The sequence below is a fragment of the Podospora anserina genome, chromosome 7 (assembly GCF_000226545.1).
Source record: "Podospora anserina S mat+ genomic DNA chromosome 7, supercontig 3".
NCBI lineage: Eukaryota > Fungi > Ascomycota > Sordariomycetes > Sordariales > Podosporaceae > Podospora > Podospora anserina.
The window spans coordinates 178,162-199,416 of NW_001914848.1; the positions used below are offsets into that span (position 1 = coordinate 178,162).

Sequence of the window (21,255 nt, forward strand, 5' to 3'; positions counted from 1 at the left end):
CCAGTCTCACCAGATGCAAAGTTCTAGCCAACTTCCAATGGTGGCTGTATTGAGTCCAATATGGACGCTGTGTGGCTAGCTGACAGGCCCCAATTGACCTTTGAAGCTGACACAGAGTCTACTAGATATATTCATCGTGTATGACCCTGGATCGACTTGAAGCGCATCGGTAATTACTCACGGATTCCCACCTTCATTGATGACAAGACTCTGTTCACCTAGCCACATACGCCATTTCACAGCCATTCTCGTCACCATGCTGCCTATTCACTCACTTGAATCTTGAAATGACTTTCTGACATAGACACTGGTCCCACGCCTTCAAAAGCGCTGATACCAAATAGACTGTGGGTGTGTAGTAGCCGCTAATCCTACACAAACACGCACATGGATGACCAAGTACCAATTTCCACTACAGAGCAGACGTCATTGTCTCGGTACAGGCTGCCATGCCATCTCCCGGACTGATATATAACGTTCCTACCGATGTCGCACTCCAATGGCCACCACCGCTATGGGTACATCCCCCATGCTGACTCAAAACCAGGTCCCAACAACCTACTCAGGTATCCGGTTGTAGTCAGGATTCTACTGGTACAATTTGATCATCTCGACAGTGGTACAAGATCCCTACTCATATTACAGACCCTGGCCAATAGGCGACCTAATCTCTGGTGATGGTGTGATTTGTGGCTTGACGGTTTTTGTGGGGTGCCTACGATGTGCATCGACTCTAGATTAACGACATGTTTGCAGAAAGGCTAGCGATGTTTGGCATATATAAAGACAATACTCCAAATTCGAAAACATCTTTCTGCGAGAGGTTCTATTTACATTGCCGTCTGTCTACCTATTCAGCCTCCCCACATTAACGCCAATTCAATGGGTTGCATTGCGTCACCGCTGAGCAGAGCTCGTGTCTATATGATTGGGACGAGCAGTATTTCTGCTGATGGTTGGGATTAGTGGTGTCCTTGTGAAGCAGCTCACCACGAGGATTGACATACCTTATCGACCATAGTTGGGCATTCATTTTCTGCAGCAGCACTTCTTCGCACCAAGGCCTTTGCAGCCGTCCCCGGTCATGTGGGAGAAGAGCTTGTCTCCACACCATGCCTCGCATCTGCCTGACCAAAACACAGAGCAAATACTTGGGCTTTTGCAGGTAGCTCTGGTCTCAAGCTGGGCTGCCTCTATCTCGGAATAAGGGGCGGCAAGGACGCCGGCAACAGCGGTGAGGATAAGGTAGAGGGTGGTGGTCTTCATGTTCGGATAGTCGAGGCGTAGACTAAGGTAGGATGTTGCACCTGTGCTGTATCTGGAGATACTGGGTTTGTAGGACAGGATGGGTCACAGGAAAGGTGCCTACCTATTTATCTTGAGTCGATGGACGCAGGAAGATCGCAAGTGTTCCCTATCCTGTAACTCCACGGGCAGCGTTGGACTTGCCGAGCTCGGAAGACGGCATTATTAGGCCATGATCTGAGTACATGCCACGGAAATCGAGCCGAATCGGAGTACGATGAAATGGTGTAGAGTTACAACGTCCCAAGTAGCTGGCTTGGATGTCTTTGGTGGCTTGGCGATGTCACTTTCGGCTGGAGTTTGGGACCGCGATCCTACTTCGTCCCCAGAGCGCCGTGATATTTTCGCCTAACTCTTCTTTCTATGGTAAAGCACCGTACCTCAAGCGACCTTCTCTCGTCTTCCAGATCCACCGCACTGTCTGTAGCCCGGCAATAGCCCTTCCGCATTACGTACATTGAACAAGCCTCTCTCAAGACATATTTCTGACCAAGATGTCGGCAAGAGTACCATGACTTGACATTATAACCGTTGAACTTAACCCCTAGTCCCCCACAGGGTCGGCGCCGGTAGCTCTCGAACCCACTCGGGGTTCAAGATACAGCCTTACATCATCATGCTTCCACCTGCCATCATCAGCTGCTGGATCCTCGCACCAGCCCCGCTCGCCGCTCCGGGCGCGTGCCCGTACACAGACTCGCCGAACATACGCATCTGCATAGGAAGAAACCTGTCGCCATAATGGTCGATAATATCTGATTTCTCGACGGCCGAACGCAGGCTGGACCATCCACCCGAGGATCCCAACGCAATGCATGCCTTGGCCTTCTCCTCATTCCATCACGCCGGCAACAATTCAGACTTGCTCTCAACGTCCTTTAGGAAGCGGCGAAAAGGTTCGATGGAGTCCTGGCGCCACCGTAGAGGCCATCCTCATCGGCGTCTCCTTCAAATTTGTATTGGTCATCAGCGCGGAGGCGGTATACATCGACGAGTAGTTTGTAGACTTCTTTTTCCGGGCGGCTATACAGCCAGGAACCTTGGTTGAGTTGGCCGAAGGAGTTGTTACCCTCCATGTGAGGCTGGGAATGCATGCTGTTGGCAAAAGGGCGTCCTTCGGCCCCGGGCTGGCCTGGCTTGCCGCAGATCTTTTTGTGAGCTTTCCAGTCCTGTTTTTGGCACTCGCGGGAACAATATTCGGTGAGTGTACACTTGGCACACCGCTTCAGGGGGACCTCGGAGGCTGACTTGCTGCAAGTGGTGCAGGAGGACATTGTGAGTTGTGTGAGGTCTGAGTGGGTGGCTTCCGAAAGTCTTGGTTTGGGAAGTGTTTGGGGAACTTGAAAGGAAAGAGAGAGATCCTCGGGCCAGCATGTTACAGCCCTTGCCACAACATAGTTGGTATATAAAAGTAAGTCAACTTATATTATATTGTGAATTGAGCCTCAAAAGATAACTATTAGGCTGTCACACGTTACTTAACCAACCGGCCACACCACGGCCAAACTGCTATCTAACTGCACGTCGTGAGCTAGTGGTTAAAAGTAAGGCAGGCAATCAAGTACCACGCGGTTATCAAAGGATTAGTATTAGCCAACTGGGTATAGGCAGGCTCTTGGTAGTGGCCTAAGGTCACAGAGTAAAGGCCACTAGGTAGTAGATGAATACGCGTCCGAGGGACCTTTTTATATTTCCTAATGTGTTTATTTTCTTGATTATTTACTTCAAGGTTATTAAAGATTGTAAATTAAATGAAACTACTATTTAAGCCTTAATATATAACCTTTATCATATATTGAAATGGTGAGAAAACACACAAAATAACCACAACACCACAAATATTGAAATAGTGAGAAAACACACAAAACAACCACAACACCACAAATATACCCTCAACAGGTCTCTGAATGAACACACCTGCGTGACAGTGGCTCGCTCGCAGGCCGCACTTCACGTAGGACAAAGAAAAGACACTATGGGCTCGGAGGCCACATAATAAGCACCGGATTGGCCTAATCAGAGGGCCAGAATTGCCTGGACGCGTGTAAGGCACAAAATACGAAGAAAATAAGAGTCGATATCTTATTTAAAATAGAATGTCCGAAGTAGACCGCTTATATATATAGCCCCCCCTGAACCCCTAAGTCCTTTAAAAGCCCCGCTTCCTTACTTATACTCTTAGGCCTATAGCCGTACCCCAGACCAACCGTCGTCTCTTCCTTTTATCGTTAAGGTAATAAGGTCCTTATACGCGTATACCCTTACGCTTCCTACGGCGCTAGTATTGCCGATCGTTAATACGGACTGTGACGAACCCCTATACAGAACCTCTGAAAGGGATACTGGTTGAAGGTAACTTCTGACAATTGGTTCGGTGCAGCTAAACAGTGCACAACAAGATGTCTCAATGTAAACACAAGATACCGTGAATACAAGCTGAATTGCATACTGCGGAACTGTCTATCTACACCAGCCAGTTCCTCCGTATATATAGACCTGTGGATCACCTGGATCGCGTTCCCTAGCGGTGATCCGGATCACATCCTCCACCTGAGGCTCACCATGATCACCGTGATCCTGTCGCTCCGCTCACCGGGATCACCATGAGCCTTTCGCTCCTCTTCCGACTGGTCCGTAATGACTGGCCAGGGGCGCCCCGCGCCCCGTGCGTTGGTCCCCCACCAATGATTGTGACATAACATACTTCTTTTATTCGTACATTTTATAGTTTACCTAAGCCTTGTGAAGTACAGAGCTTCAGAAGCAATATAATGGCTTGAAATTAATGTCACAGTTAAGCTAACAGGCAGAACGGACCGTGTGCGGGGTACGACACGCACAGCTAATCGCTAGTAGAACCAACCAGGACGGGGAATAGCCTCACTTGTGGGATCATTGCCAAGAGTCAATGATCCAGGAGACCAGTAGGTCTATATATATGGAGGAACTGGCTGGTGTAGATAGTCTGTTCCGCAGTATGCAATACAAGTCACAATGGTTAGTATCTTGATTATTGTGATTGAGACAAGCCATTTGTTATACACTGTTTAGCTGAGGATTGTATTTCCACAATAGTGTCCACGTAGATCTATCGCAACCCTACCACTTTGACGGCATCCTGGATTGTCAGTGGAGCATGAAAACGAGAAGATGTTTGCGGCCGGCCACGAATACTCGCAGAGAACTCCACCGTTAACTCCACCACACAAAAGCTTAGCACGTCACAAATACAAACCCTAATTCCACCCCACCAGCACATCAATCCAATCGGAACCATCCTCATCGGGTATGGTGTAGCGGTAACATCGTTGACTCTCACTTCTCAGAAGTGTCTGTTCTCTCAACAGCCCCGGGTTCGACTCCCGGTATCCGAGTATCAACTTCTTTTTGGTTCATGTCAAGTCTATTTTTCGTATTATTATTTCCTTCTCTCCTCATTATTTCTTCCTTCTCTCCTCATAACCGTTGACTGATGGTCTCCAACCACAGCACCTCCTCAGGCCGCAATGTGATCCCTTCGGGTATTATGACCTCCCCACGTTTGATAACCACCTCGGCATCCTCCCCCATCCCTCTTTCAGAATCAGTGCTGCTGGTGGCCGATGCCCCAGGTTTTTCCAGCCTTGGCCTGTTTTCCTCTTCTTTTTGTCTCTGTTGCTCCCGTCTCGCCGCTTGGTTCCAGAACAACCCCGTCTCACTAGGTGACCACCAGTAGAATGGGAACCTCCGCTGAATGTTGTTAACAAGCAGGGCCACTATCAGCATGAGGCCACACCCCAGTGAGACAGGCACCAACACATACCACCCCAGCCTGCTCACATCATCATCCACCACTGCCATCAGAGCCGTGGCTCCAGCAGGCGGGTGCACCGTTCCCGTCAGGGCCATAACCGCCGTGGCGAGACCGCATGACAGCGCCCCTCCCAGCCATCGAACACGCTCAAACTCCTCCGGCCCCAGCAAGGCGAACAGTTTACAGACGATAATCCCCGTGATACTGGCTAATATCTGACCGAGGATGGCGTTGCGGGGCTGGGCAAGCGGCGACTCGATTGCGTAAAAGTCCAACACGGCGGCAGCACCCTATGTTGATATCAGCAAACACATTCGAGAGAAACAAGAGCCGGAACACAACATACAAAACTCCCAATGATAACCGGCACCCCCTTCTCCCCAAACCCCGGAATCTCCTGCCCTACCGCCCCGATCAAGGCCAAGCTGCTGAATATCCCCACCACGGCCCAGAATATCATGGGAATATTGCCCAGTGGTGGCTTCGGATGCGCCGCTGGAGGATGAGGGGTGCGGTACCCGAGGAAGTGCGCCACGGCCCGGGGAAAGCGGGGCAGGAATGAGGAAGGAAAGAACGGGTTGACGTGAGCGTCAACATCGAAGTGGAGTGTTGACCATGACGACCTTGGCTTCTCGGTGGGTGGTTTTCGGGTTACGTGCGTGTTGGAGGGTGAGGGGGTGAAGGACATCTTGGCTGCGATGTCAGTGAACTGGATGGTGAAAAGGTCGATCTGATATTCTTTTCATGGCATCTGGAGTGCTCGTGGAGTTTTAAGACTGGAGGGAGGAATTCCTGGGAGGAGCAACACCAGTCACACAATGGAAAGAGCGGGCAAAACCCTGGACGATCGCATGGCTGACGAAGAATCCATCTTTATTAAGCGGTATGTTGCCATACAAAGCCATGGTGCCACGAGCGAGCTCCCAGGCTTCGAAAAGGGCAGGAAGGGTCAACCTGTGACTAAATGTTTTGCTCCAAAGCGAACCAACCGTCAACTGTTTTCGTGGCTCTCTCTCGGCGTTTACGTCAGATTTGCTAAGGGAAACTCCCAAAGAGGGATAGCGGCCGGGTGGATAGAGAGCCCAAGCCTTTTTGACGCCTCGTGCCTCGGCCGCTGGCAGCCGGCTGGGATAGGCTATTTCCGCGGAGGCTGAAAGTCAAAATCGTCTTCATCTCTTTGTCTCTTGTTCGAGCAGCTGTCTTGTCTCGATGCTTTTGGAGCATCAATGCCCTTGTTTTGATGGGGATGTCACAAAAGGGACGACCCAAGAGGAGGAAGTGGGGGGACCACCTACGGCATGCTATTGGTGTGCGCCGTGGGCGGGTTTTGCGGGATGAGAAGCCAACTCCCCAAACATCGATCGAAAGCTTGCGGGGGTGGAGAACCATGGAAGTCGGCAATTCGGGAATATGGGGAAAGCAGCATCCCATGACGCTGACAGTTCCCGGACCGCTCGCTGCACAAGAAGAGACGATGATCTGTGTCTTGACACAGATTAGGTACACCATGGGATTTAAACGTCCACGGATGTAAGCTCGAGCTTCATATTCAGTCCATTCATGATGAACTCGCACATGTACCGCTGAAGGAGACGACGGTCTTCCCGTAGCTTTTGCACTGCAGTCTACCGAACAAGATAAAACCCCAATGAACCCCGATGATTCTCCATTGAATGATGACACTGACATTAACAATTACACCAACTACGACGATATTTACATGTATAAAATAACCATTTTGAGACTCCCGCTAAAAAAAAAATCATCCCACACTGATTTTTGGTGCAACAGAAGGCCGAATCAATAGCCCTGCTGATACGGAGCCTGTCCATATCCTTGACCTTGCTGTTGTTGGTGATGCTGCTGATATCCTTGATGATATTGCCGCCGCTCTGGATATCCTGCAATATCTACCTCTTGATACTGTGGCTGTTGTTGAGAATATACTTGTTGCTGCTGCTGTTGCTGCTGTTGGAGATATTGCTGCTCATATTGGCGTTGTTGCTCGGAAACCACCGGCGAGTCCTGCTGCTGGTACCCCGGCGCAGGCGCTTGATACCCTTCCTGTGGGTGAGCAGACCCAGCACCTGGATACCCGGTATCCTTCTCAGCCGGCGCAGCTCCAGTTCTGAAGCCCATCTGCCTGACAACACCCCACCCGGTCTTCTGCTTCTTCCGCTTGTCACCACCCGGGCGCTTTGTGTTGGCTCCATTGAAGAAAATCGGTGGTGGCTGAGGCAGATGGTTGAGGATGAGAACGGCAAAGAGGGTAATGACAAGAATCGGCAACGGCCAGGGTGTCCCCCAGAGTTGAAGGACCTGCTCTGTGTTGAGGGTGATCAACGTGACCAGGCAAAGGCCGACGCCAATGAGGAAGTTGAGACCTTTGCGGACGTAGTTGAAGGGAGTCCAGCCTCCGTTGCGAGAGACGATGTAGAGGAGGTTCATCATGATGAGTGTGAGCCCCGCGGCGACGTAGGCGTAGGTGAAAACGAGCTTGAACTTGCCCCAGTTCAGCTCCCAAACTCGTTCCTCTAGTTCCGCAGCGTTTTTGAAAACCTCGTCGCTACCTTCAAAGGCCGAGTACCCGTTGACATTGAATGTTGCAAAGAGTGAATTCTGCATAGCAGTAAGCAGTTCCTCCAAGGCGTTGATGATGTGGCTGACTGTTTCATTGTTCAAGAATTCCTCTTCTGGTACATCCTGGACTGTGGCCCAGAAGTCATCGGGGATTTCCATGAGCAATGCCAACCCATCGCTGATCGATTGAGGGGTTACATCATATTTTGGCCTGTAGAGCTGAAACACCTCGTTGAGAGTTCCGTTGATGGTTGAGACGAACCACGATGTGGTGACATTGAAGCCGGGGTCATCCCCTGCCTTCAAGGCGGTCATGAACATCTTGTTGGTAGAGAGATAAGTTTCGATGACTTTCCACCAGATGACAAACTGCGATGAGCCGAGGATGAAAAGCTTTAAAAAGAGGTGGAAGGGGAAATGGAGGAATGACCACAGAAGCTCTCTATAAAGCGGCATCCTCAGGTTCCTCCTCCAGTCAAAGTAGATCATGTAAATGAGGTAGAGGTTGGAGATTCCCGCGGCCACGTTGCCTATTGTCGCGCTTGTCCACGAATTGTGATTGATCACAACCTTGGTGACGGCGCTCAGGACGGTGATGATCCCTTCGCCCATGAAGATGTAGCTGAGAAGCGACATGCGAGAGACGATATGCGTGCCTGAGAAGCTCAGAACTTGAAACTTAAGGGATAAGACAATGGTGATGAGGGTCTCCAGGCCAACCATGATGAACCAAATGGCGTATAGCTTGCTGTCTGTGCCGTCCTTGAAGGCAAATGCAACGCCGAGATAGATGATGGCAGAAACAAGATTTAATGCCACCATCATCCCCATGGGTAGCCTGGTTTTCTTGAATCTTCGAATGTGCCACATGATGGATCCGTATTGTGAGGCCATGGCAAGCCGAGACGCCATGAGGATAAGGGAGAGGGTTCGGTATGTCTGGGATTTATTTTCGTATAGGGACCACGTTGGTGCAACAACTGCGAAGCCAACCATGACACCAAAATGCACCGCTCGTATGGATCGTTCTGTGAACTTGACGGTTAGTCATACTCTCTATGAGTAATGCCCAGCCCGACAGGAGGGAAGACTTACCAAAAATACTATCCGTTATGAAGCGGACATCGAAGAAGCCCAATAGAGCCCAATTGCCCAGCCACAACAGCACAAAGTAAGCGATGAAGCTGTTGAGCTGTTGCAAGTTGGTCACATCTTGCACCTCTGCAAAGACGCACAGAATTGCAGCAAAAAAGAGGTCGTAAAAGACCTCGATATTCGTCGCTTCGGCGTGCTTCTCAAACTCCGGGTGATCATCGTCCGACTCCCTCCAACCGAGGCTTTCGAGATTGGGGTTGCCCCCTTGACCGTCGGCTGGCGATGGGCTTTCCTTGGGAAAAGACTTGACGCGGACAACAGGGCTCTTCATCAGAGGCACGTTGTCCTCGTCCGGATCGACTGTGAGGTGTTCGTTTGCCATGGTGTGCGCGTATTGTCTCTGCCGTGGTGTGTCGTGTGGTAGGTAGGGTGGTAACCTGTGCCACTTCTTCTGGACAAGAAGGAATAGAAGCAAAAGGCTGCAAGAGCTCGGTACGGTGAGAAATGTTCCCGATCATCATGGTTGCGGTCCTTAAGGATTTTGACCTTGAATCCTGGTCAGCAGCCTGATGCCAAGCATCGCCAGCGGATGAGAAGCTGACGCCGAGGACTGATGCGATGAGAAGGGCTACCCCTATTTGACATGGCTCCCTGTTCGATCTTCAGCAAACTGGCAAGGATCGGCCTTTATCCAGCGCTTTCTGAGCAAGTGCCCGTTGTTGATCCACTGGCCCATCAAACCTTTTTCTGCCATTAATAGTGGATTCTGGAACTGCCATTCCTTAGTTGTCCTCGTGGTAGAGTAAGAACTATAAAGGTAGCGCGCTGCCTTGCTTGGTGGAGCGGCTATAGGGTTGAGATCACGGCAGTTCTATTTTCGGCGAATATAATGGAGCTGCTTTTGGGAGGCTGTGGTTTTCCAGACAGGGGCAAAAGGCTTGAAAGACTGCAGCCTGAAGTGGCGGCCTTTTGAGACCCAGGATCGGGATGAGCGATGTTGCGCTGGTTTCTGACGTTTTTGATCTTGATTGGCTTTGCTGCTTGGTATAAGGATTTAAGCTCTTTGATCGAAAGCCAAGCGAGAGCCAAGGGAGCCAAGTGCTGAGCCAAGTCCACTGGTGTTACGGGTGGAACACGGTTAAGTCGGCATCAGGACTGTGGTCCAAAGGTTGAGGTGAGAACTGAACTGGTGCAAACTGCCCTGTGGTGTGAGTTGGCGAAGGGGAGCGAGGAAAAGAAGAGAATGTGGCGACCTTCTACCACACCCTCCCTGATTCCCTTTTGCTCGAGCGCCATAATGACTGGCTGTGGTGTTTGCGTACCAGGTGGCTTTTCTTATCACATTAGCTCTATATAATCAATTTCTTCACGTCGAGGCGTTACTATCTTTCAAGGTACCTATAAATCAACATTTTTAAAACATATTTACTATCTTCCAACGCCTGTTACATCTGGCACTACAATACAAAACATGATAGCCGATACGCTGAAGTTATTTGAGCACGGAGACCTTCGATAGGGACGCGAAGGGGTTGATCAAATGCTGCCTCGTGTCCGTCGGCAGAACCTGCTTCTCATCACCAGCCATAAAACATGGCCGCAACCCATTCCCCCAGACCAAGAGAGTATCCGGCTGCAGCATACTACCAGCCTCGTCCAACACCACAGCCTCGGCGGTCCCGTTGAGATCCGCATACTGCTTGTCGCCGGCGGCATGTGGATGGTACAAACCACATCGGCCTCCTGATCACCATCCCCAAGAGTCTGATGATCTTGATCTCCAGATCACGTGCGCTCTCCGCCGATTGTTGGCCCAAATCTGTTTCCTGCTCACCCTCAACCCAAGTAACAATCTCTGCGAACGTATCGTCAGCGCGGATGGACTCTCTGAGCTCCCTGAGACGATAGGGCAAAAGAAAAGTGTTTCCCTCTAGCTGCTTCAGGGTGAGCCACAACCAGAATGCAGCGGATAGCTTGAACTGCCACTTGTTGGCCAATGATTGTCCCCCACCATGGCAGCAAGCGTCTGGGTCATGCCAGTTCCAGCACACCCCAGGATGACATAGACGCCCATGCGAGCCACGGTAAAATATTCATGAGTTCATCTCGCAGTCCCTCAACCACGTAGCCAAGGCAGAGCTCCTTCGGCGTGGGGTGAATGTTGTCCACAACAGAGAAGCAAGGAAGTGACTGGGGCCGCCGAAGTGCCATGGTCGCCATGCCGTCCACAGGCTCATCTCCTGTTGCCCTCCCTCGACGATGGCCGAAGGTTCATGTTGGCAGTTGCCAGAGACTTCCAGAACCCAGAACCGGTGAGAAGGTCGCGCTTGAGCAAGTGCTTGAACCAGTCGTCGGGGTTGGAGTCGCGGTCGTATGGGTTACAACCGAACGCATTGTAAACAGCGTTAACTCTCTCTTCGCAATACTGAGACCCACGTCGAACTTGAGGTAGATTTGCTGAAGACTCGGATAGTTCTGGGGGGTCCTCTGGCGAATTCTGAAGCCCAAGTCAAACCGATCGGGGCGGCGAACTATTAGGACAAGATCCGGGCGCGGCCTTATAGTGTTGTACTTATCCGTATCCAGGTAATACGGGGGCCAGACTTTGGTGTCCCTGTCCATCTCGGGGTCGTCCTCAATCTCAGTGGAAGAGGGCAACTTCAGTGGAAGACGGCAACTCAAAAGCAATGTCAAACCGAGCATTAACCCCGCCAACACAGCGATCGATTGACGACTTGAACCGGAGACGATTAGAACCCTACAGACGCAAAGCGTTAGCAAACGAAAATAACAACACGACAGCTCGTTCCCAGGCCCTCACATCCGGCTCCTAACCACACAACAGTTCGTTTGCAGACCCTCACATCCATCTCCTAGCCCTCGTTCTAGATTCCCAATCTCTCGCTCATGCCCCCGAGCCGCTTGCTCATGCCCCTAATTATTACTAACAAACGCAATCCCTCTCTGGAGCCTTTGGCATGAGCTCGTTATACTTGGCGATGTCCCATGGCCTAAGAGAAATGTCAGTTCTAGTGCATTGACAAACCAGGACACGAAATGCAATGCAACTTACCCGAACAGATACCCATTGAAAATGAGCGCCTTGTCCAAAGGCAACTTGTTGAAGAACCAGTTGTTGGTGTGTCTTACACAATCGAGAGATAGGACAACGAGGGTGAACCGTCTTCGGGCAGCAAATTCCAGCAGACGCACTCCATCAAAAAGACCATTGTTGAAAAGGGCCTTGTCGTCGGCGTCGGTGGCAGTGGTGGTCGGCATCCCGAGGTTGACCAACTGAGCAGACTTGCCATCCTTGACGGTAATGACAATCTCAGCGAGCTTCGATGGGTCCACTCGCTTGCCTTTGTTCACCATGGGCTGGAGAAGAGCCCTCTTGGTGGCTGAGGGGCACAGCACGGGCAGTAAACTCGCCATGTTAGACCCTGAAGTCCAACCGCTGAACACTGGTGATCTCTTCACGGGAGCTGAAATAGGTTGCCGAATCCGAAGGACTGCGAGGAATCGTGAACATGAATCCAACGGATGGTAAAGCACGTCGCTGAGCGGAGTAATGACCACGGTCGAATGGCATCAGGGATCAAAACACAACGGGGAAGGAACGCATAGACACGGCCGAAGAGCAGCACACCCGACTCGATAAGGTAATGGTATAAAATTCATTTTTCTTAGCTCGCACCATGGTGTAGTCCGAGACTTGAATGTTCAATACATGACGCGATCACAAAACCCCTTCCGGCTCGGCCATGGCTCAAAACACCTGCCCTCCCACTGAATCGCCGTCCCTTCTTTCAGGGAATACTCTTGACTAACACGAACCACCTTTGCTTCATGTTTCAGGGCCTCCCCATACGCAGCCAAATATCTGGCCCCAGTGCTGGAGTAATTGAATGGTAGATCACCGGCACAGGTATTGTAGTTAAACTGTGACTTGAGCGTGATTCCCTCGAGCTCCACGTCGGTCAAGCGTCTCAAGGCCATATTTTGAAGCTGTTCATCCGGCTGTTCCATCGGCTGAAAGCACGAAAACGTGCCTGATGAAAGGCATAAACACTTGTAAATTCTGAGGTGAATCCATAGCAATGTCAGCCCTGCCAAAAGGCTGTATCATGTAATGAGAAGCTTCGTCAGTTTGCCGCACCATGCTCCTCGCTTTCAACATCCCCAAACTCCGCCACGAAAGAAGCTCGTGTGCTTTGCCACAGTGGTGTTGAGTTGCCCAATGTCTTTGATGTGCAGACGTAAAGCAGGGGCAATAGGCGTCTTTGAAGTAAACCTGCATCAAATTAAAAGGCGTGTATATTAAATAGAGATAAAAATAGACGTGGTCTTGTCAGTAAACGTTGTCTCAGTGTCAGCAAGACCATGGGCCCTCCCTAGCCTCCGTTCCAATGAGTATTGTCCAAAGAGACCCGACTCTGTCCTTATCGTCATAAATCGTGACCATCGTGTGGAGAGACTTCAAGAGGTGTGCTGGTTTCCCATCTCGGAAATTCACCTCCGGGGTGATGTCATCGGGCCGGTGATGCTTGGCACGGACCTCGGGGCAGCTCCGGGACTCCACTGCAACCGACCTGGCGATCATGGCGTATCGGCAGCATGACGCTTGATCTCATCAAATCTTCCCTGCTCTTTGGTGTCCATTTATCGGCCTGAGATCTTCTCCCACAGACTGGATCCCTTTCGAGGATGGGCGGGTTCGACGGGTTTAAGTTGACTCCCCGTCAGCTTGTTGATGGCATCCAGTACCTTCAGGTGTTCTGTCTTGAGCGCCTCAAAGTCCTCGTCGAGCTGCTTATGCCACGGATATAAAACGGTCACCTGGAAACACAGCGCTGTAGTGGCAACGGCAAAGTTCGTGATGCTGACAAGCCTGGTGATGAAGGCCATTTTAATCTGTTGAAACAAGCGAGCGGTGATTGTCTGCCACAACTGATCTAATCGAGTACTGGATATTAGCAACGACTTGCATGATGCGCAATCTTGTCAAAATTATACGCACGGGACTGTCCGGTTGAGCGGAACTGAGGGGGAGTTGGACCTTGAAGAAAAGTTCAAGAAGGGAGAAAACGATGAAGCGGGGAGTTGCTGTTTATTAGTGCGGCGACGCATTTGCCGACACCCGGAGTGACAACGGATGGATCATGGATAACACGAGCTTCAGGTTCAATTTGTGGCAAAACTGGCGAGGGCCCCATAAGTTCACACACGACAGGGATGGATGATTAGACGTCTTCTCACGTTGTATCAGATGAATCATCGTCCCAAGTGATTTGTCCTTGCAGTGACTGATTGATGCTGGCGGGAAAAGGGACAGGAAGAGGTTGCCTCGGTATTATCATCCACGTGTCCACGTAGGGTGAGATTTCGTGATCCGGACCCAATGCCGGCGCCCACGCCGCAGCGGACCGAGACCAAATGCGGCGTTTTAGGTATAGCTTGAGACAACAAGTCCGTGTCGCCGGGTGAAGACGGCGTTTGGACCCACACTGCCGTCCGGTCTCGTGGGGTCAGAGTCATGCTAAGTTCCCAAGTGGCGTGATAGCGACCAAACGTGTATCAATCAATTCTCATTGAACACCCGGGCACGCAGCCAGGCGGCAGCGTCTTGGATACCATGCGGAGAGTGAAACCAATGCCCACCAGTCGGGTACTCCCGCCATTCCACCTGAGCACCGAAGCTTGAGAGGCTGTCCCGGACCTCCCGTCCATTCTGGACCCTAGAAAGAGGGTCGTCGGTGCAGTGTTGCACCAGCACGGGTGTCGTCCGCACTGCGCTGTCGTCCTCGGGGACCTCGGCCAGATCCAATATCGATCTCATTTTGGCTAATGTTCTGCCGGAAAAGGGCATCCTCCCACTGAAGACCATGAGACCCCCAAGGCCTTTAGCTACGTTGAGAACTGTATGCACAGCTGTCGCGCCGCCCTGACTCAGCCCTGCAAGGACGACTTTCTCTCGCTGTCCACCCAAGCTGGCCACCTCCCTGTCCACAAGCAACCGGATGCTTGCGACGCTTTCCTTCAGGCCCTCGATTTGGAGTTCTTCCTTTTCGTGTAAATTGGCAATGTCCCAGGTGTCAAACCATTGCGACATGCGGGCGCCGGGGAATCTAACAGGAGAGCGCAACTCGCTTTGAGGGAAGACCCAACGGACCGAGGGAAACAGCTCGGGGAGGGATGGTGATTCCGAGTCGCGCCATTCCTGGAAAGAGTGCATAAAGTTTCTGGCTGTGTCTCCGCGGCCGTGAAGGAAGATTATGGTATTTTCGTGTCCTGCGGTCGGAGGGATGGTGCAGACAGACAGCATCGCCATCTTGCGCTGTCTGTGGTTTCGGGATACACAGGAACAAACTGTGGGTCACCCGCCTGGAGCAGCCAATTCAGGGTGTCGTTCACGTTATCATATCCTAGGGTTAGGGTTACACAGAGTCCCTCGGCAAGCTTTGGATTGTTTTTTCAATTTGTAGAGAAAACAACATAAACAAGTTGGGGCCCCAACTTGTCGAATGAACGACTGATATGAAACAGGTACCTAGTTCCCTTCCTTTCGATACGTTTAGTTGTCCACCTCACTCTTCTGACTTCTCCAAATCTCCACTCAACCGTCCACAATCATGTGACCTTCTTGGACATGACTACCTACGCGTTTACACCGAGATGGCCATGGCAGGCGAGGCGGCCGCTCTGGTTGCTGACAATAGGTAATGAACGCTATCATTTGTACAAAGGCCCTAATAAAAGATGCTAATTAAACTTTTCAAGCTGGTGGAGAGATGTTTAAAGATAGTTGATCGAGAGGCTCTTCTTCTTAGGTGCATTTGTAGCTGGGCCGTGGCCGGTTCCCTCCATCACTCGCATCACCGATACCGTATTGTCATCCTGTCTACACGTCCAACTTATCGATCAGCGACCACATTCCATCCCATTCCCAATAGTCAACCATGCCTTCTCGACTTTCGGTAATCATATGCATTTTCCCAGCGGAGCTCCCTTGCGCCAGACTCCAGACTTGTTTTACCTCTTGACCCGGGCCAGCTGTTACCCTTTGGATCATTTCCCACTGTTCTCCCATTTGTGGACGCCATCGCCAGTGCTCCACAGCCCCATTAACGGCAACAACCAACTGAAAGCCGCACGGAGTAGTCTCATCCTTTGTGTCAAAGTTGTCCTGGATCATGACGGGAACTGCGTCCCCTGGGGCTCCTTCTCCGAAAGCCTCGCCCTCATTCCATGTGTCCGACTTTCCTTCTCTCCAGAACGTTTGCATCTTGCCGTTTTTCCGAACGGCAACTGTGTAAAGATTGCCGTGAGAGTTTCCGGAAAAATCATACATGTCGAATCCAATGTTGGATTGCACAAGGCTTGCACCACTCTGGGTGATGTTCATTGCAATTGGCGACTGCATCATTTTCCAGGCTGTGGACTGAGGCTCTTGCCGGTACTATTCGGTGATGACCTTGGTTAGTTCAAACCCAACACGCCTGATCCGCCGGTAGGCCACTAACCTCATTTAGGGTCCCATCGATATGCCTTACTACAAGTAGCAAGGACCCGTCATCAATCTGCGTGAATCCCGTGAATCCATCCACTTTCGATTGCCCCAGGCTCGACACCTGCGACCACTTCTTGTCCGTGTAGGTCCACTGCTGTATGCTTTTATCCTCAGTAACAGCCACAGCATGAAAGTCTCGATTTCTGGAGGTTCCAATGATGGACGGCTGACCAAGGACACCCACGCCCTCATCGCTTGACAACTGTGACACCTCGCTCCATTCACCAGTGTCGCCGTTCCTCGAGATGTGTCTAATGCCCTTGACCGGGTCAGACAAAAGCAGCTCAAAGTTCCTATGAGTCTCTCCGTCCCCGGACTGCATCATGTTCCCGCTTTGGTGCCTCCTCCGAGTCCAAGGGTCGGGGTTAACGTTTCTGAGACCATATTTGACCCAAATATCGATGTTCGCATTATCGTATCTGGGTACAGCCTTGGTTAGCCCCTTTAACTTCAGCCAACACAGAACAGAACAGACCTACGCAAAATAAACAAACCCTCCGTCACCCCAGGTCTTGCCCCAAGAATTCTTCATGATCCACGCCCCTCTTTCATCATCATAACCAACCACCAGGGCGATGTGGTTGCCCGTGTTGCCTGATGCACCGTCCCACGCATACACATGATGTGGATTCGTTGGGTCAGGCTTCCACTCACCAAAGTTGTCATACAGGATAAATGTTGCCACGATAGGTCCGTACTCATGGAGCCACCTCTTTTGATCCTCGATGGCACCAATAGCTTGGAAATTACCGATATGCGTAGTTCTCCCCGACCGGTCACTGCAGTGGACATGCGCTGTTGTACTGTCTTGATACGGATCGCACGCCCAGTCAGCAATGCCCGGCTTCTCACCCCCGTGGGTCGAGGAGTTGGTATTCCCTGCAACATACTGCAGTGTCGCTTCTGCACTGCCGGTAGTCTCACAAATCGCCCCGATACCATCGTGGACGTCTGCCTCGCTTCGCTTTGACCAGACAGAGTGTTCTATCCTGACTTGGGATTCGATGAGGGCTGTCACGGCAAAGGCCCAGCAAGACTGGCAGACTCCTTGGTCTTGAGGGGTGGTGATGAAGTTGACCCCTGATCGGTTGCGCCAGTCTACCACGGGTGGTAGAGAGCTCGAGGCAAAGTTGATGTTTGCGGCAGAAACCTTCTTGCTTGACGAGTGTTGAGCCTGGGGAAAGTCGCCCAATGGCTGAAAGATGGGAGCTCCAATGTCACTCCACTCGATGGGGGGTACTGAAGAAGCAGGGACTGGGGCAGGCCATGCTACACCTTTGCGCGGAGGAAGCGCATGGACGCCTGGTATTGTAAGAAGCGAAAGAAACAGCAGCTCAACCAAAGCCATGTCGTTCATGATGAAATCGCCTCCAAGAGAGAAACTTTTCCCATCAGATGCCGTCCATTCACGCAAAAAGAGAATCTTTTGTTGATGTAAATTTAAACTCTTTCTATAATGCGGCATTTGCAGCCCAGGAAGCATTACACGGACAGATCTTCCCGTCCCCACAGAATTCAGTGTTCGTTTGCTCGAGTGTAGTTCCGAAGACAGCCCTACTCGGACCTCTTATTGATGATCAATTTTTTCACCACCATGGACCCAGTTCCGGCGTTCTCTTCCACCAATGGTCGCAAGACCAACCGAACCGCCGTGGATCGAACCTGGTTCGACCCATGCCAGATCTCGCGTAGATCACCCGATGAGCCGTCTGAAACGCGGTAGAGACTCCACATCGGCACACGCATTCAGCCGTCTGTTTGGATGCGGGATTGCATCAACCGGTGGAAATCAGAACTTAACAGGACTCAACTATAGATTCTGTGGATACCCATCACAATTCCGGCTTTTGTAAGGGACAGAAGGAAGATTGGAAAGTGCTGCTAGGGGTATGCTGACAAGAGAATAAGAGACATCGATATGATATAAAGTGGTGAAGAGAAAGAATATACGCATCTCTACCATCTTTAGATATCTAGTAACGTATATTATAAGCGAGTCGTACATATAAGCGAGTCGTACAGTCTCCACCACGACGCGTCCTCCTTACACCTAACATCAATTTTTTCCATAACCTAACATGCCTCCTACTTCAAAGGAAGCCAGGATACTTTTAGCCCTTGAGGCTCTCCAAAAGGACGAAAAATTAAGCCTCCGAGCTATAGCTAAGCTTTACAACGTACCACCTATGACTCTCTCTAACCGACGCGCCGGCCGGCCTACATAACACGATACTACGCCTAGATCGAAAAAGCTTACTTAATCCGAAAAGGAGGTTATTATTTATTATATTATTAAGCTATCTACGCAAGCTTTTCCACTAAGGTTACGTAGTGTGGAAAATATAATTAATTAATTATTATACGTACGCGACGCGCCCCCTATTAGTAAACTTTAAATATATAATTTTATTAAACGTTAACTATAGTTTTATATATATTTTACGCGTAAATATAATTATTAAAGGGTTAAATACGAAAATCCGAAGGTTATTACCGAATAATTTACGTTTATATAGAATATTAAAGTTAAATATAGTATTATAAATAATAATATTTATAATTTTAACGAAATTAGGTTTATAATAAATATTATTTTTGTAAATATAATAATTATAATCTCGGACGGCTTTAGTAAAGTAAAATTAGTTTAGTTTAATAATCGCGAATAAAAAATAATAATTTAAAAAGTAAATACTTTTAATTAAATTATTCCGCCCTTTATTATTTTAACCGTATAATATTACTTTATTAATTAATATATTAAGTATAATTTATTATTTATTTAATATATTATAATTATTAATAATAATTAAATTATTAATTTAGTAAATTTAAATTAAATTAAGTATTTCGATTATTATATAACGTTCCGTACGAAAAATAAATATTAATTATTAATCTTTAATAATTATAAAAGTTATTATTTAATTAAATTCGAATACTATTATTAATAAAATAATATTATTACGCTTTATATATTTTTATACTTTTTTTATTTTTTTTAATTACTCGATATTAATTATTTTAGGTTATTAAAATAGGTATATAGCCGCTAGATCGAGGGTTTAATATATATATATATTAATTACGTAAGTAAGCTCGAGTTTCTTTATACCTTCCGCGAAACTTTTTTTACCTCTATAACGGAGAAAAATATATAAAGTAGTTTTATAAATATTAATTTTATACTATACGATTTAAGGAAAGTACTTTTTAAATTAAATATAAAGCTTTATACGCTAATACCTTTATTTATAAAGCCGGGTACGGTATTTCTTTAAGTATTTTAAATATTATAAAATCTTTAAAAAACTAATTTATATTTAACGTTTATTAAAATTTATATTATTAATTATTAAAATAACTTTCTGACTTTAATATTAAATACTATAAATTAATTTACTAAAAGTATAATAATTATAATATATTAAGTGGCCCTCTTATAGGTAGAGGTCTCTTCGCTCCGTAAGGCTAATAAGGTACTAAATAAGCGCCGGAGAGCTAAAAAAATACGTGTACGGCTCGGAGGATCACTTACTGTGCAAGATGCACAGGATCTACTAGACCAGAAGGCCGTGGGTGGGGAGGTAGTGGAAGAAATATAGCCGGATAGCGGTAGTGCAGGGGGGGCTCGTACGACGGTTCGGTGCTGTGGTGTGTGCGGCAAGCCTGGCCATAACGCGCGCACTTGCTAGGAGGCTGGGGAATCATCTGATTCAGCCGTTTCTGATGTAATTGTAGTTGCTTCCTAATGTTGTTGCGGTATAATTGAGGATAGTTGTTGTAGGGTGGTGGAGACTGTACGACTCGCTTATATGTACGACTCGCTTATATGTACGACTCGCTTATAATATACGTTAACTATCTTTTAATACCTATTCACCATCTTTAAATACCTACTTACTATCTTTAGATATTTATTTACTATCTTTAAAGCCATCGTAGTTCTCTTTGGGGAAATCTCAAGTATGTTTTAGTGCCACCATCTTGCGAGTAAGAAGTCATCGCCTTCTGTTAATGATTACCTTAGGTGTTCTAACACGAAAGAACGCCCTTTTAAAGACAAGGTCTAATTTTTGATATACTTCGATAAGTTCCAGTAAATAACGGATTCCTTAGCCACTCAACCCATGATATATTGATCACTGTTGGTTTTACGCTAATCTCTTTCACGAAAAGGTGTTGCAAGATCGCCTCCTAAAAGCAACTCCCTACCTAGGTACCAGGTAAACAAACTCCACGAGCAGCCCGCTCCTCATCACGAGTGGACCGTGACAGTACCTCCGTTGTTGAAAACACTGAGCTTCCTTCTCTCGATGTTCGGTAGCATGGGATTAATCGTGAAATCTGCAATTCCAGAATGGCTGACAAACCTATCTCCCAGCAAAAGGGAGATCGTCAGAGAAATTATTTCATGGCTTACATATCGAAATGGGTTACATTTAAGAGAGTAGGTAGGTAAACATAAGATGAACGGGGACATAGATAGGAGCGCATCTAGACCTATAACATTAGGTAAGGAAGCAGACATCCTGTGGGAGGATGAGTTGCTCCCGGATTCAGTTAGGTTGCTCTTTAGGGCTTCCGCCCTGTCGGCCAGGCACAAATTTTGTTAGTCCTAGATATGTCTTCTGCTCCCCGGAGATGTTTTTCCTAGTGCTGCTCAACATCATCACTTTTCTCGCAGTTCTGCTGGCGGCTCCACACATCCGCTACGAATCATGTGTTGCCCCAAAAATAGGAGGTATTTTTTTGCGATGCGGTGGGGGTTTCCGAAGTTGATGGTTTCCAACTTGCGGCGAAGAGATCGAGATTCAACAGGTTGAAAAGCAGGTTTTGACCCAGACCTGTGGGGAGGAGATGGGCCGTGGGAGTTGCGCTGTTCGGTCCAGCTAGACCAAGTACGTCTAGT

The 21,255-nt window shown here is 48.8% G+C and overlaps 6 protein-coding genes across 6 annotated transcripts, besides 2 other annotated features; all 6 read right to left on the reverse strand.

The window, feature by feature from the left end:
* Positions 1 to 2,183: 2,183 nt before the first annotated feature.
* PODANS_7_960 (uncharacterized protein) lies at positions 2,184 to 2,726 on the reverse strand (the record flags this gene model as incomplete). The annotated part of the gene is made up of 1 exon (XM_001905419.1): positions 2,184 to 2,726. A coding segment is annotated over one exon (543 nt), but the record flags the coding sequence as incomplete, so codon positions are not given.
* Positions 2,727 to 4,587: 1,861 nt separating this feature from the next.
* Positions 4,588 to 4,679, forward strand: a tRNA (tRNA-Glu).
* Positions 4,680 to 4,761: 82 nt separating this feature from the next.
* Positions 4,762 to 5,840, reverse strand: PODANS_7_950 (uncharacterized protein; the record flags this gene model as incomplete). Its single annotated transcript, XM_001905420.1, has 2 exons — positions 4,762 to 5,388; positions 5,445 to 5,840. Coding segments are annotated over 2 exons (1,023 nt in total), but the record flags the coding sequence as incomplete, so codon positions are not given.
* A 1,058-nt stretch (positions 5,841 to 6,898) lies between these two features.
* PODANS_7_940 (uncharacterized protein) lies at positions 6,899 to 8,674 on the reverse strand (the record flags this gene model as incomplete). The annotated part of the gene is made up of 1 exon (XM_001905421.1): positions 6,899 to 8,674. One exon carries the CDS (start codon positions 8,672 to 8,674, stop codon positions 6,899 to 6,901), a length of 1,776 nt encoding a protein of 591 aa, XP_001905456.1.
* A 3,033-nt stretch (positions 8,675 to 11,707) lies between these two features.
* Positions 11,708 to 12,208, reverse strand: PODANS_7_935 (uncharacterized protein; the record flags this gene model as incomplete). The annotated part of the gene is made up of 2 exons (XM_001905422.1): positions 11,708 to 11,784; positions 11,848 to 12,208. The coding sequence occupies 2 exons, from the start codon at positions 12,206 to 12,208 to the stop codon at positions 11,708 to 11,710; spliced, it is 438 nt and encodes a 145-aa protein (XP_001905457.1).
* A 2,146-nt stretch (positions 12,209 to 14,354) lies between these two features.
* PODANS_7_930 (uncharacterized protein) lies at positions 14,355 to 15,104 on the reverse strand (the record flags this gene model as incomplete). The annotated part of the gene is made up of 1 exon (XM_001905423.1): positions 14,355 to 15,104. The coding sequence occupies one exon, from the start codon at positions 15,102 to 15,104 to the stop codon at positions 14,355 to 14,357; it is 750 nt and encodes a 249-aa protein (XP_001905458.1).
* A 570-nt stretch (positions 15,105 to 15,674) lies between these two features.
* On the reverse strand, positions 15,675 to 17,808 carry PODANS_7_920 (uncharacterized protein; the record flags this gene model as incomplete). Its single annotated transcript, XM_001905424.1, has 3 exons — positions 15,675 to 16,222; positions 16,293 to 16,762; positions 16,823 to 17,808. The coding sequence occupies 3 exons, from the start codon at positions 17,806 to 17,808 to the stop codon at positions 15,675 to 15,677; spliced, it is 2,004 nt and encodes a 667-aa protein (XP_001905459.1).
* Positions 17,809 to 18,421: 613 nt separating this feature from the next.
* Positions 18,422 to 20,065: a sequence feature (pseudogene).
* Positions 20,066 to 21,255: the final 1,190 nt, after the last annotated feature.